At 41.9% G+C, this 14,746-nt stretch overlaps 1 protein-coding gene across 1 annotated transcript; it reads left to right on the forward strand.

Annotated features, from left to right (window-relative positions):
• Positions 1-1,219: 1,219 nt before the first annotated feature.
• Positions 1,220-14,305, forward strand: LOC139561645 (low affinity immunoglobulin gamma Fc region receptor III-A-like). The gene is made up of 4 exons (XM_071378893.1): positions 1,220-1,434; positions 3,573-3,815; positions 10,528-10,662; positions 13,779-14,305. Exons 1-4 carry the CDS (start codon positions 1,347-1,349, stop codon positions 13,799-13,801), a joined length of 489 nt encoding a protein of 162 aa, XP_071234994.1. The 5' UTR covers positions 1,220-1,346; the 3' UTR covers positions 13,802-14,305.
• Positions 14,306-14,746: the final 441 nt, after the last annotated feature.

A 14,746-nucleotide genomic window follows, 5' to 3' on the forward strand; every position in this document is an offset into this window, starting at 1 on the left:
ACCCTACACTAACCCTACACTAACCCTACCTACCCCTACACTAACCCTACCTACCGTACACTAACCCTACCTACCCTACACTAACCCTACCTACACTACACTAACCATACCTACCCAACACTAACCCTACCTACACTACACTAACCCTACCTACCCTACACTAACCCTACCTACCCTACACTAACCCTACCTACCCTACACTAACCCTACCTACCCTAGACTAACCCTACCTATCCTACACTAACCCTATCTACCCTACACTAACCTTACCAACCCTACACTAACCCTACCAACCCTACACTAACCCTACCTACCCTACACTAACCCTACCTACCCCTACACTAACCCTACCTACCCCTACACTAACCCTACCTACCCTACACTTTACCCTGTCTACCCTTAAACTAACTCTACCTACCCTACACTAACCCTACCTACCCTACACTAACCCTACCTACCCATACACTAACCCTACCTACCCTACACTTTACCCTGTCTACCCTTAAACTAACTCTACCTACCCTACACTAACCCTACCTACCCCTACACTAACCCTACCTACCCTATACTAACCCTACCCTATACTAACCCTACCTACCCCTACAATAACTCTACACTAACCCTACCTACCCTATACTAACCCTACCTACCCTATACTAACCCTACCTACCCTACACTTACTCTACACTAACCCTACCCCTACACTAACCCTACCTACCCTACACTAACCCTACCGACCCTACACTAACCCTACCTACCCTACACTAACCCTACCGACCCTACACTAACCCTACTCTGCTGGATGGAGAGTGGTGAGGAACACAGAGAGAGGAATCCTTTCAGAGTGTAATACTGACTGTACCTACCCTTACACTAACCATACCTACCCCTTCCCCAACTCTACACTAACCCTACACTAACTCAGCTGATGCAAGAAGGGCTTTATAAATACATTTGATTCGAAATTGTAATTAGTATCAATAGGTTTAACATCTCTGTTCCAATACAGGCTTCACTGCTCTTGAGGGCCTGTATTTAATTATTCTCTCTCTCTCTCTCTCTCTCTCTCTCTCTCTCTCTCTCTCTCTCTCTCTCTCTCTCTCTCTCTCTCTCTCTCTCTCTCTCTCTCTCGCCCCCTGTCTCTCTCTCTCGCCCCCTGTCTCTCTCCTCCAGCAACTCTGAGCAGCAGTCCGGACAGATCTCAGTTTTTTAAATTAGAGTCTGTCTCTCTGAGCTGTGAGGTTCAGGGGAACTCTGCTGGATGGATACTGAAGAGATACACAGTCTCTGGGGAGCGTTCAGATTGTGGAAGAAAATGGGGAAAACCACAAGGGTCTACATGCATCATGTCACTAATACCATCAGACAGTGGAGTGTACTGGTGTGAGTCTGGGTCTGGAGAACACAGCAATGCTGTCAACATCACAGTACCTGGTATGTCCACAAACACCATCTACTAACATTATAGTGTTTAGTGGTTCATCTGGTTTCAGATAGCTGATGTTATGTTTATATATGATGTTTATATATTATATACAGCTGGAGCTGTGATCCTGGAGAGACCTGTTTATATATTATATACAGATGGAGCTGTGATCCTGGAGAGACCTGTTTATATATGATGTTTATATATTATATACAGCTGGAGCTGTGATCCTGGAGAGACCTGTTTATATATGATGTTTATATATTATATACAGCTGGAGCTGTGATCCTGGAGAGACCTGTTTATATATGATGTTTATATATTATATACAGCTGGAGCTGTGATCCTGGAGAGACCTGTTTATATATTATATACAGCTGGAGCTGTGATCCTGGAGAGACCTGTTTATATATTATTTACAGCTGGAGCTGTGATCCTGGAGAGACCTGTTTATATATGATGTTTATATATTATATACAGCTGGAGCTGTGATCCTGGAGAGTCCTGTATATATATGATGTTTATATTATATACAGCTGGAGCTGTGATCCTGGAGAGACCTGTTTATATATTATATACAGCTGGAGCTGTGATCCTGGAGAGACCTGTTTATATATGATGTTTATATATTATATACAGCTGGTGCTGTGATCCTGGAGAGACCTGTTTATATATGATGTTTATATATTATATACAGCTGGACCTGTGATCCTGGAGAGTCCTGTTTATATATGATGTTTATATATTATATACAGCTGGAGCTGTGATCCTGGAGAGACCTGTTTATATATTATATACAGCTGGAGCTGTGATCCTGGAGAGACCTGTTTATATATGATGTTTATATATTATATACAGCTGGAGCTGTGATCCTGGAGAGACCTGTTTATATATGATGTTTATATATTATATACAGCTGGAGCTGTGATCCTGGAGAGACCTGTTTATATATGATGTTTATATATTATATACAGCTGGAGCTGTGATCCTGGAGAGACCTGTTTATATATTATACACAGCTGGAGCTGTGATCCTGGAGAGACCTGTTTATATATTATACACAGCTGGAGCTGTGATCCTGGAGAGACCTGTTTATATATGATGTTTATATATTATATACAGCTGGAGCTGTGATCCTGGAGAGACCTGTTTATATATTATATACAGCTGGAGCTGTGATCCTGGAGAGACCTGTTTATATATGATGTTTATATATTATATACAGCTGGAGCTGTGATACTGGAGAGACCTGTTTATATATTATATACAGCTGGAGCTGTGATCCTGGAGAGACCTGTTTATATATGATGTTTATATATTATATACAGCTGGAGCTGTGATCCTGGAGAGACCTGTTAATATATGATGTTTATATATTATATACAGATGGAGCTGTGATCCTGGAGAGACCTGTTTATATATTATATACAGCTGGAGCTGTGATCCTGGAGAGACCTGTTTATATATTATATACAGCTGGAGCTGTGATCCTGGAGAGACCTGTTAATATATGATGTTTATATATTATATACAGATGGAGCTGTGATCCTGGAGAGACCTGTTAATATATGATGTTTATATATTATATACAGCTGGAGCTGTGATCCTGGAGAGACCTGTTTATATATGATGTTTATATATTATATACAGCTGGAGCTGTGATCCTGGAGAGACCTGTTTATATATGATGTTTATATATTATATACAGCTGGAGCTGTGATCCTGGAGAGACCTGTTTATATATTATATACAGCTGGAGCTGTGATCCTGGAGAGACCTGTTTATATATTATATACAGCTGGAGCTGTGATCCTGGAGAGACCTGTTAATATATGATGTTTATATATTATATACAGATGGAGCTGTGATCCTGGAGAGACCTGTTTATATATGATGTTTATATATTATATACAGCTGGAGCTGTGATCCTGGAAAGACCTGTTTATATATGATGTTTATATATTATATACAGCTGGAGCTGTGATCCTGGAAAGACCTGTTTATATATGATGTTTATATATTATATACAGCTGGAGCTGTGATCCTGGAGAGCCCTGTTTATATATGATGTTTATATATTATATACAGCTGGAGCTGTGATCCTGGAGAGACCTGTTTATATATGATGTTTATATATTATATACAGCTGGAGCTGTGATCCTGGAGAGCCCTGCCCTTCCTGTGACTGAGGGAGATTCTGTGACTCTGCGCTGCAGATATCAGGGAACTCCCTCTAACCTCACAGCTGATTTCTACAAAGATGGATCCCTCATCAGGACTGAGACTACAGGAGAGATGACCATCCCTGCAGTATCCAAGTCAGATGAAGGACTCTACAAGTGTACCAACTCTGAAGGAGAATCACCAGAGAGCTGGATGACTGTGACAGGTGAGAATATGACAAACCTTGACATTCAGATTATCTGGTTCTTCTTTAAACTGTTAAGTGGTGCTGAAACTTGCATTATAAACTGGGGGGTTCCAGCCCTCATTGCTGATTTGCTGGAAGCCATGGTATACCACAGGTATGACAAAGCATGTATTTTTAATTCAAATCAAATCAAATGTTATTAGTCACATGATGCTGCCACCACCATGCTTCAAGACAAATCAAATTGTATTAGTCACATGATGCTGCCACCACCATGCTTCAAGACAAATCAAATTGTATTAGTCACATGATGCTGCCACCACCATGCTTCAAGACAAATAAAATTGTGTTTTTCACATGCTCCGAATACAACAGGTGTAGTAGACCTTACAGTGAAATGCTGACTAACCAGCCATTAACCAACAGGTGTAGACCTTACAGTGAAATGCTGACTAACAAGCCCTTAACCAACAGGTGTAGACCTCACAGTGAAATGCTGACTGACAAACCCTTATCCAACAGGTGTAGACCTCACAGTGAAATGCTGACTGACAAGCCCTTAACCAACAGGTGTAGACCTCACAGTGAAATGCTGACTGACAAGCCCTTAACCAACAGGTGTAGACCTCACAGTGAAATGCTGACTGACAAGCCCTTAACCAACAAGTGTAGACCTCACAGTGAAATGCTGACTGACAAGCCCTTAACCAACAGGTGTAGACCTCACAGTGAAATGCTGACTGACCAGCCCTTAAAACCAACAGTTGTAGACCTCACAGTGAAATGCTGACTGACCAGCCCTTAACCAACAGGTGTAGACCTCACAGTGAAATGCTGACTGACCAGCCATTAACTTCTTCTTAATAGGGGGCGCTATTGGGGAAAAAAAGCTATCACTTTGGGAAAAAATCGTGCCCAAATTAAACGGCCTCGTACTCTGTTCTAGATCATACAATATGCATATTAGTATTACTATTGGATAGAAAACACTCTGAATTATATCTGTGAGTAAAACAGAACTCATTTGGCAGCAAACTTCCAAACAGGAAGTGAAAATTCTGAAAATGGGGCTCTGTGTCAGGGCCTGCCTATTCAACTGGCTTATATTTATGGAACTGTATGCACTTCATACGCCTTCCACTAGATGTCAACAGGCAGTAGAATGTTGAATGGGGTGTCTAGCTTGATGTGAGACCGAATGAGAGCTTTTGGAGTGACTGGTCCGCCTTAATGGCAGTATTCAACTGCGCACCAGGGAACCCCACATTGTCTTCTGAAATGCATTAGGTATACACGACGAAATGCTCCGTCTCTGACTTTATTGGATACATATGAGAAAAACATCATAAAGATGGATTTTCAACCGAGTTTGACCAGTTTATTCAACGTTTATTGTGAATTTTGGAATTTTTTGTTCCATGCGCCAAGAGTTCTTGGACATGTGCGCTCCACATGGCTAGCCAAAGTTGCTAATTCGACAGAAGAAATGGACATTCTAAAACAAAACAACGATTTTTTCTGGAACTAGGACTCCTTGCACTACATTCTGATGGAAGATCATCAAAGGTAAGAGAATATTTATGATGTTATTTCGTATTTTTGTGGTTTATGTTGGCTCCAACAAGGCGGAGAATTGCTGGGCGCTGTCTCACAATATTGCATGCTGTACGTTGTACTAAAGTTGTTTTTTTAAATCTAACACAGCGGTTGCAATAAGAACCAGTGTATCTTTCATTTGCTGTACAACATGTATTTTTTAGTAAAGTTTATGATGAGTTTTTTGGTTAGATTACGTGACTGTCCAAAATTTCTCCGGACAATTTGGTGCATTATGGCTACGTATTCACAATGTAAAACCACAATTTGTAGCTCTAAATATGCACATTTTCGAACAAAACATAAATGTATTGTATAACATGATGTTATAAGACTGTCATCTGATGAAGTTGTTCAAAGGTTAGTGATTAATTTTATCTCTATTTGTGGGTTTTGTGAAAGCTATGTTGGCGGTGAATAAATGGCGTTGTGTGTTTGGCTATTGTGGTGAGCTAATATAAATATATATTGTGTTTTCGCTGTAAAACATTTAAAAAATCGGAAATTATGGCTGGATTCACAAGATGTTTATCTTTCATTTGCTGTATTGGACTTGTGATTTCATGAAATTATATTATATGATATCCCTGTGACGCTAGGATATGCTAGTCAGCTTTTTTGATGAGGAGGATCCCGGATCCGGTAGGGTGAATCGGTATTAACCAACAGGTGTAGACCTCACAGTGAAATGCTGACTGACCAGCCCTTAACCAACAATGCAGTTAATAAAAATTACTAATAATAATAAGAAACAAAAGGAACAATTAAAGAGCAGCAGTAAAATAACAATAACGGGACTATATACAGGTTATTACGGTACAGAGTCAATGTGGAGACTATATACAGGTTATTACGGTACAGAGTCAATGTGGAGACTATATACAGGTTATTACGGTACAGAGTCAATGTGGAGGCTATATACAGGGGGTACCGGTACAGAGTCAATGTGGAGACTATATACAGGGGGTATCGGAACAGAGTCAATGTGGAGGCTATATACAGGGGGTACCGGTACAGAGTCAATGTGGAGGCTATATACAGGAGGTACTGGTACAGAGTCAATGTGGAGGCTATATACAGGGGGTATCGGAACAGAGTCAATGTGGAGGCTATATACAGGGGGTATCGGAACAGAGTCAATGTGGAGGCTATATACAGGGGGTATCGGAACAGAGTCAATGTAGAGGCTATATACAGGGTGTTACGGTACAGAGTCAATGTGGAGGCTATATACAGGGGGTATCGGAACAGAGTCAATGTGGAGGCTATATACAGGAGGTATCGGAACAGAGTCAATGTGGAGGCTATATACAGGGGGTATCGGAACAGAGTCAATGTGGAGACTATATACAGGGGGTACTGGTACAGAGTCAATGTGAAGTCTATATACAGGGGGTACCGGTACAGAGTCAATGTGGAAGCTATATACAGGAGGTGTACCAGTACAGAGTCAATGTGGAGGCTATATACAGGGGGTGTACCAGTACAGAGTCAATGTGGAGGCTATATACAGGGGGTACCAGTACAGAGTCAATGTGGAGGCTATATACAGGGGGTGTACCAGTACAGAGTCAATGTGGAGGCTATATACAGGGGGTATCGGAACAGAGTCAATGTGGAGGCTATATACAGGGGGTATCGGAACAGAGTCACTGTGGAGACTATATACAGGGGGTACCGGTACAGAGTCAATGTGGAAGCTATATACAGGAGGTGTACCAGTACAGAGTCAATGTGGAGGCTATATACAGGGGGTGTACCAGTACAGAGTCAATGTGGAGGCTATATACAGGGGGTACCAGTACAGAGTCAATGTGGAGGCTATATACAGGGGGTGTACCAGTACAGAGTCAATGTGGAGGCTATATGCAGGGGGTTCGGTACAGATTCAATGTGCGGGAGCACCAGTTAGTCGAGGTAATTGAGCTTATATGTACATGTAGGTAGAGTTATTAACGTGACTATGCATAGATAATAACAGAGTGGCAGCAGCATAGAAGAGGGATTTGGGGGGGGGGGCAATGCAAATAGTCTGGGTAGCCATTTGATTAGATGTTCAGGAGTCTTATGGCTTGGGGGTAGAAGCTGTTTAGAATACTCTTGGACCTAGACTTGGCGCTCCGGTACCGCTTGCCGTGCGGTAGCAGAGAGAACAGTCTATGACTAGGGTGACTGGAGTCTTTGACATTTTTAGGGCCTTCCTCTGACACCGCCTGATACAGAGGTCCTGGATGGCAGGAAGCTCGGCCCCAGTGATGTACTGGGACGTATGCACTACCCTCTGTAGTGCCTTGCGGTCAGATGCCGAGCAGTTGCTGTACCAGGCAGTGATGCAACCAGTCAGGACGCTCTTGATGGTGCAGCTGTAGATCCTTTTGAGGATCTGAGGACCCATGCCAAATCTTTTCAGTCACCTGAGGGGGAATCGGTTTTGTTGTGCCCTTCTTCACAACTGTCTTGGTGTGCTTGGACAATTCTAGTTTGTTGGTGATGTGGACACCAAGGAACTTGAAGCTCTCAAGCTGCTCCACTACAGCCCCGTCGATGAGAATGGGAGCGTGCTCAGTCCTCTTTTTCCTGTAGTCCATAATCATCCTCTTTGTTTTGATCACATTGAGGGAGAGTTTTTTGTCATGGCACCACACTGCCAGGTCTCTGACCTCCTCCCTATAGGCTGTCTCGTCATTGTCTGTGATCAGGCCTACCACTGTTGTGTCATCTGCAAACTTAATGATGGTGTTGGAGTCGTGACTGGCCGTGCGGTCATGAGTGAACAGGGTGTACAGGAGACTGAGCACGCACCCCTGGGGAGCTCCAGTGTTGAGGATCAGTATGGCGGATGTGTTGTTACTTTTCCTTACCACCTGGGGGCGAGCCATCAGGAAGTCCATGATTCAGTTGCAGAGGGAGGTGTTTAGTCCCAGGATCCTTAGCTTATTGATGAGCTTTGAGGGCACTATGGTGTTGAACGCTGAGCTCTAGTCAATGAATAGCATTCTCACATAGGTGTTCCTTTTGTCCAGGTGGCAAAGGGCAGTGTGGAGTGCAATAGATATTGCATCATCTGTGGATCTGTTAGGGCGGTATGGAAATTGGAGTGGGTGTAGCGTTTCTGGGATAATGGTGTTGATGTGAGCCACCAGCCTTTCAAAGCGCTCCATGGCTACAGACGTGAGTGCTACGGGTGGGTAGTCATTTAGGCAGGTTACCTTATTGATCTTGGGCACAGGGACTATGGTGGTCTGCTTATTAAAACATGTTGGTGTTACAGACTCGGACAGGGAGAGGTTGAAAATGTCAGTGAAGACACTTGCCAGTTGGTCATCGCATGCTCGCAGCACACGTCCTGGTAATCCATCTGGCCCTGCGGCCTTGTGCATGTTGACCTGTTTTGACAGTCTTACTCACATTGGCTGCGGAGAGCGTGATCACACAGTCATCCGGAACAGCTGGTGCTCTCATGCATGTTTCAGTGCTTTTTGCCTCGAAGCGAGCATGGAAGAGATTTAGCTCGTCTGGAGGTTCGCGTCACTGGGCAGCTCTCGGCTGTGCTTCCCTTTGTAGTCTGTAATACGAGCGTAGGAGATGGTGTAGTACAGATTCAATCTTAGTCCTGTATTGACGCGCTGCTTGTTTAATGGTTCTTCGGAGGGTAGAGCGGGATTTCTTATATAATTCCAGGTTAGAGTCTCGCTCCTTGAAAGCGGCAGGTCTAGCCTTTAGCTCAGTGCAGATGTTGCCTGTAATCCATGACTTCTGGTTGGGGTAAGTGCGTACAGTCACTGTGGGGACGACATCATTGATGCACTTATTGATGAAGCCAATGACTGATGTAGTGTACTCCTCAATGCAATTGGAAGAATCCCAGAACATATTCCAGTCTGTACTAGCAAAACAGTCCTGTAGTTTAGCATCTGCTTCATCTGACCACTTCTTTATTGACCGTGTCACTGGTGCTTCCTGATTTCTTTTTTTTGCTTGTAAGCAGGAATCAGGAGGATAGAATTAAGGTCAGATTTGTAAAATGGAGAGTGAGGGAGAGCTTTATTCCTCTGTGTGTGGAATTAAGGTGGTCGAGAGTTTTTTTCCCTCTGGTTGCACATTTGACCTGGTGATAGAAATTTGGTAAAACAGATTTAAGTTTCCCTGCGTTAAAGTCCCCGGCCACTAGGAGTGTCGCCTCTGGATGAGCGTATTCTTGTTTGCTTATGGCAGGAATACAGCTCATTCAGTGAGATCTTAGTGCCAGCATCGGTCTGTGGTGGTATGTAGACAGCTATGAAAAATACAGATGAAAACTCTAGGTAGATAGTGTGGTCCACAGCTTACCATGAGAAACTCTACCTCAGGCGAGCAAAACCTTGAGACTTCCTTAGATATCGTGCACCAGTTGTTTACAAATATACATAGTCCTTACATATATACTTACCCCAACCCCCCTTGTCTTACCAGACGCCGCTGTTCTATCCTGCTGATACAGCTGTATGTTGATAATGTCGTTCGTTCAGCCACGACTCAGTGAAGGACAAGATATGACAGTTTTTAATGTCCCGTTGGTAGTTTAATCTTCCTCGTAGGTCGTCAATTTTATTTTCCAATGATTGCATGTTAGCTAGTAGAACGGAAGGCACTGAGGGTTTATTCGATCTTCCTCCAACTGCAGGTCCATCTCCCATCACCATCTCCAGCAGTCCCAGTGTTGTCCATGTCTCCCTCCAGCACCATCTCCAGTGTTGTCCATGTCTCTACCCATCACCATCTCCAGTGTTGTCCATGTCTCCCTCCAGCACCATCTCCAGTGTTGTCCATGTCTCTCTCCAGCACAATCTCCAGTGTTGTCCATGTCTCTCTCTATCACCATCTCCAGTGTTGTCCATGTCTCTACCCAGCACCATCTCCAGTGTTGTCCATGTCTCTACCCAGCACCATCTCCAGTGTTGTCCATGTCTCTCTCCAGCACCATCTCCAGTGTTGTCCATGTCTCTCTCCAGCACCATCTCCAGTGTTGTCCATGTCTCTCTCCATCACCATCTCCAGTGTTGTCCATGTCTCTACCCAGCACCATCTCCAGTGTTGTCCATGTCTCTACCCAGCACCATCTCCAGTGTTGTTTTAAATAGTTTTCTTTCTCCAGCTGCAGTTCCATCTCCAGCAGTCCCAGTGTTGTCCATGTCTCTACCCAGGCTGCTGTGTAGTCTACTGGTGGGGTCTCCCTACCTGCTGGTGACCATCATACTGCTGGTGAAAGGCTGCAGGAGCAGGGCTCAAGGTGAGAACCTGAGTTTATACAGGATCGCCTCATTTGTAAATCAGAATTATATTATTATGGCCATTGAAATGCTATTAAAATGAGATCCAACAAGAACAACAAGGGAAATCCAGGGGATAAAAACTAAAGTGTCAATGTATGTTGATGACTCTAGTCTGGATCCCTGCACAGTCTCAATGTATGTTGATGACTCTAGTCTGGATCCCTGCACAGTCTCAATGTATGTTGATGACTCTAGTCTGGATCTTTGCACAGTCTCAATGTATGTTGATGACTCTAGTCTGGATCCCTGCACAGTCTCAATGTATGTTGATGACTCTAGTCTGGATCCCTGCACAGTCTCAATGAATGTTGATGACTCTAGTCTGGATCCCTGCACAGTCTCAATTTATGTTGATGACTCTAGGCTGGATCCCTGCACAGTCTCAATGTATGTTAATGACTCTAGTCTGGATCCTTGCACAGTCTCAATGTATGCCGATGACTCTAGTCCGCAATCTGGTTCCCTGCACAGTCTCAATGTATGTTGATGACTCTAGTCTGGATCCCTGCACAGTCTCAATGTATGTTGATGACTCTAGTCTGGATCCCTGCACAGTCTCAATGTATGTTGATGACTCTAGTCTGGATCCCTGCACAGTCTCAATGTATGTTGATGACTCTAGTCTGGATCCCTGCACAGTCTCAATGTATGTTGATGACTCTAGTCTGGATCTTTGCACAGTCTCATTGAAGATCTTGGTCACTTTTCTAGCCTCTCTGGACTAAAACCTAATTATGACAAGTATTATGTATTGGATCATTTAAAAATACAGTGTTTACACTACCTTGTAGTTTACCAATAAAATAGGCGGGTGGTGAAGTAGACATACTTGGTATTCACATCTACAAAAATATAAATGAACTTACCACAATTCATTTCAATCGATAGTTTGCAAAAATAGATACAATTCTGCAACCATGGAGAGGTAAATACTTGTCTATTTATGGGAAAATCACATTGATTAACTCTTTGGTCCTATCACAGTTGACTTACTAATGGTCCTATCACAGTTGACTTACTAATGGTCCTATCACAGTTGACTTACTAATGGTCCTATCACAGTTGACTGACTTACTAATGGTCCTATCACAGTTGACTTACTAATGGTCCTATCACAGTTGACTGACTTACTAATGGTCCTATCACAGTTGACTTACTAATGGTCCTATCACAGTTGACTGACTTACTAATGGTCCTATCACAGTTGACTTACTAATGGTCCTATCACAGTTGACTTACTAATGGTCCTATCATAGTTGACATACTTACTAATGGTCCTATCACAGTTGACTGACTAATGGTCCTATCACAGTTGACTGACTTACTAATGGTCCTATCACAGTTGACTGACTTACTAATGGTCCTATCACAGTTGACTGACTTACTAATGGTCCTATCACAGTTGACTGACTTACTAATGGTCCTATCACAGTTAACTGACTTACTAATGGTCCTATCACAGTTAACTGACTTACTAATGGTCCTATCACAGTTAACTGACTTACTAATGGTCCTATCACAGTTAACTGACTTACTAATGGTCCTATCACAGTTAACTGACTTACTAATGGTCCTATCACAGTTGACTGACTTACTAATGGTCCTATCACAGTTGACTGACTTACTAATGGTCCTATCACAGTTGACTGACTTACTAATGGTCCTATCACAGTTGACTGACTTACTAATGGTCCTATCACAGTTAACTGACTTACTAATGGTCCTATCACAGTTAACTGACTTACTAATGGTCCTATCACAGTTAACTGACTTACTAATGGTCCTATCACAGTTGACTGACTTACTAATGGTCCTATCACAGTTTATTTACTAATGGTCCTATCACAGTTGACTGACTTACTAATGGTCCTATCACAGTTTACAGAAATCACAGAAAAGGGAGGGAACTTGTTTGCCTGCCATATATTAAAGATACAAATTGGCTGAAAGGAACTGGCATAAAAATAAACATATAGCAGTTTCATCTGAGGACAAAATGTAGACAGCTACACCATACAGGTTGCAAAATAAATGGGAGGAGATCTTCAATGTACCAATTCCATGGCACATGGTTTATCAACTGGTACAAAAAACTACACTTGATTCAACACTTAAGAGTTTTTCAATTTAAATTCTTATATAAAATTCTAGCCACCAACAGAATGCTATATTATATTATATATATATATTGTTGAAGAGGGGTGGTGGAGGGGTTAAAAAATATAATCAGAATTATATTACAAGGACTGACAACACTGCAGTAGCTCTGACCGAGTCATGTTGTAGTGTTGATAACTAGCTCTGACCGAGTCATGTCTTAAAGTGTTGATAACTAGCTCTGACCGAGTCATGTCTTAAAGTGTTGATAACTAGCTCTGACCGAGTCATGTCTTAAAGTGTTGATAACTAGCTCTGACTGAGTCATGTCTAAAAGTGTTGATAACTAGCTCTGACTGAGTCATGTCTAAAAGTGTTGATAACTAGCTCTAACTGAGTCATGTTTAAAGTGTTGATAACTAGCTCTAACTGAGTCATGTTTAAAGTGTTGATAACTAGCTCTGACTGAGTCATGTCTAAAAGTGTTGATAACTTTCTCTGATTGAACCATGTTTAAAGGGTTGATAACTGTACTCCCTGGTATTGATAAATAGTTAATAGCCCTGGTATTGATAAATAGTAAATAGTCCTGATATTCATAAATAGTAAATGGCCCTGGTATTGATAATTAGTAAATAGCCCTGGTATTGATAAGGAGTAAATAACCCAGGTATTGATAAATGTTAAATAGCCCTGGTATTGATAATTAGTCATTTGCCCAGGTATTGATAAATAGTAAATAGCCCTGGTATTGATAAATGGTAAATAGCCCTGGTATTGATAATTAGTAAATTGCCCTGGTATTGATAAGGGAGAGCTGGACATAAGCAGGAGCCTCATTGGAAGTAATTTTGGAAGGATTCTAAGTAGCACAGTATTGACTAGTAAATAATTTGATATGATTTACATTTCTAAGTGGAACTGTATTGGATAAGTAAATACATGGCCACTGATGAACTACTTCTGTGTTGAACAGGTGATCATGTTGAAGAAGAGTGAGGCTGAGATCACCTGATCACCATAACAACCATCAGAATGGAACTCATGGAATTCTAATATAGAACTGTGAGTCACAATGCTCTATGTTGTTACATTGTAGCTCCACCTGCTGGAACAATAGTGGCATTTGATCAAATGTGATCTATTAACTGATACATGTATTATTCTGATTGGAATGTGTTTTAATATAATGTGTGTTGTATTATTAATTCAGCAGCTTTAACATCAGTCATATACTGGTCATATACTGTATAGCATTATGGTTGATACATTGTAAATGCCTTAACTTTTCATGTCTATACAGATCAACTGATAGGTGTTGAGGTTCAGGCATTATTTTTACAGGTTCAGTATAATGTTATACCGTTACATGTTACAGAGATAGAAAACATACAGGAGAGGAGAATTATATTATAATTATTATCTTTATTTTCCCATTTTGGTCTCATAATGTTATTTTGTTGAAAACATAACTAATTTAGCCATTTTGTTTTATTGTAGTGGTTGTTGTGCAAAACCATTATTTTTCATTTAATCATCCTGGTAAGATATTGCTTTTGTCTTTGTAGCATATAGAATTAAATAACAGATTTTTCTCAACCATGTAGCCTGTTTTTTAATCTGTTCTGAATGACATCACAACCACTCAGTTTTTAATTTAATTCACTTCCCTTTATGTATCTTCTAAATGCTCCATTCCAGGTTTCCCCCACAGCCCCCAGGGCCTTGAGTATCTTCTAAATACTACATTCCAGGTTTCCCCTACAGCCCCCAGGGCCTTGAGTATCTTCTAAATGCTCCATTCCAGGTTCCCCCTACAGCCCCCAGGGCCTTGAGTATCTTCTAAATGCTCCATTCCAGGTTTCCCCTACAGCCCCCAGGGCCTTGAGTATCTTCTAAATACTCCATTCCAGGTTTCCCCTACAGCCCCCAGGGCCTTGAGTA

This window comes from Salvelinus alpinus, chromosome 31 (genome assembly GCF_045679555.1).
Source record: "Salvelinus alpinus chromosome 31, SLU_Salpinus.1, whole genome shotgun sequence".
Taxonomy (NCBI): Eukaryota; Metazoa; Chordata; class Actinopteri; order Salmoniformes; family Salmonidae; genus Salvelinus; species Salvelinus alpinus.

What these genes read in the sequence shown, in the direction of transcription:
- LOC139561645 (XM_071378893.1), top strand. Translation starts at nt 1,347, where the DNA reads ATGTCACTAATACCATCAGACAGTGGAGTGTACTGGTGTGAGTCTGGG. An exon ending in TGTCAACATCACAGTACCTG is followed by an intron (nt 1,435 to 3,572) that starts GTATGTCCACAA and finishes TATTATATACAG; the next exon opens with CTGGAGCTGTGATCCTGGAG. An exon ending in GAGCTGGATGACTGTGACAG is followed by an intron (nt 3,816 to 10,527) that starts GTGAGAATATGA and finishes TTCTTTCTCCAG; the next exon opens with CTGCAGTTCCATCTCCAGCA.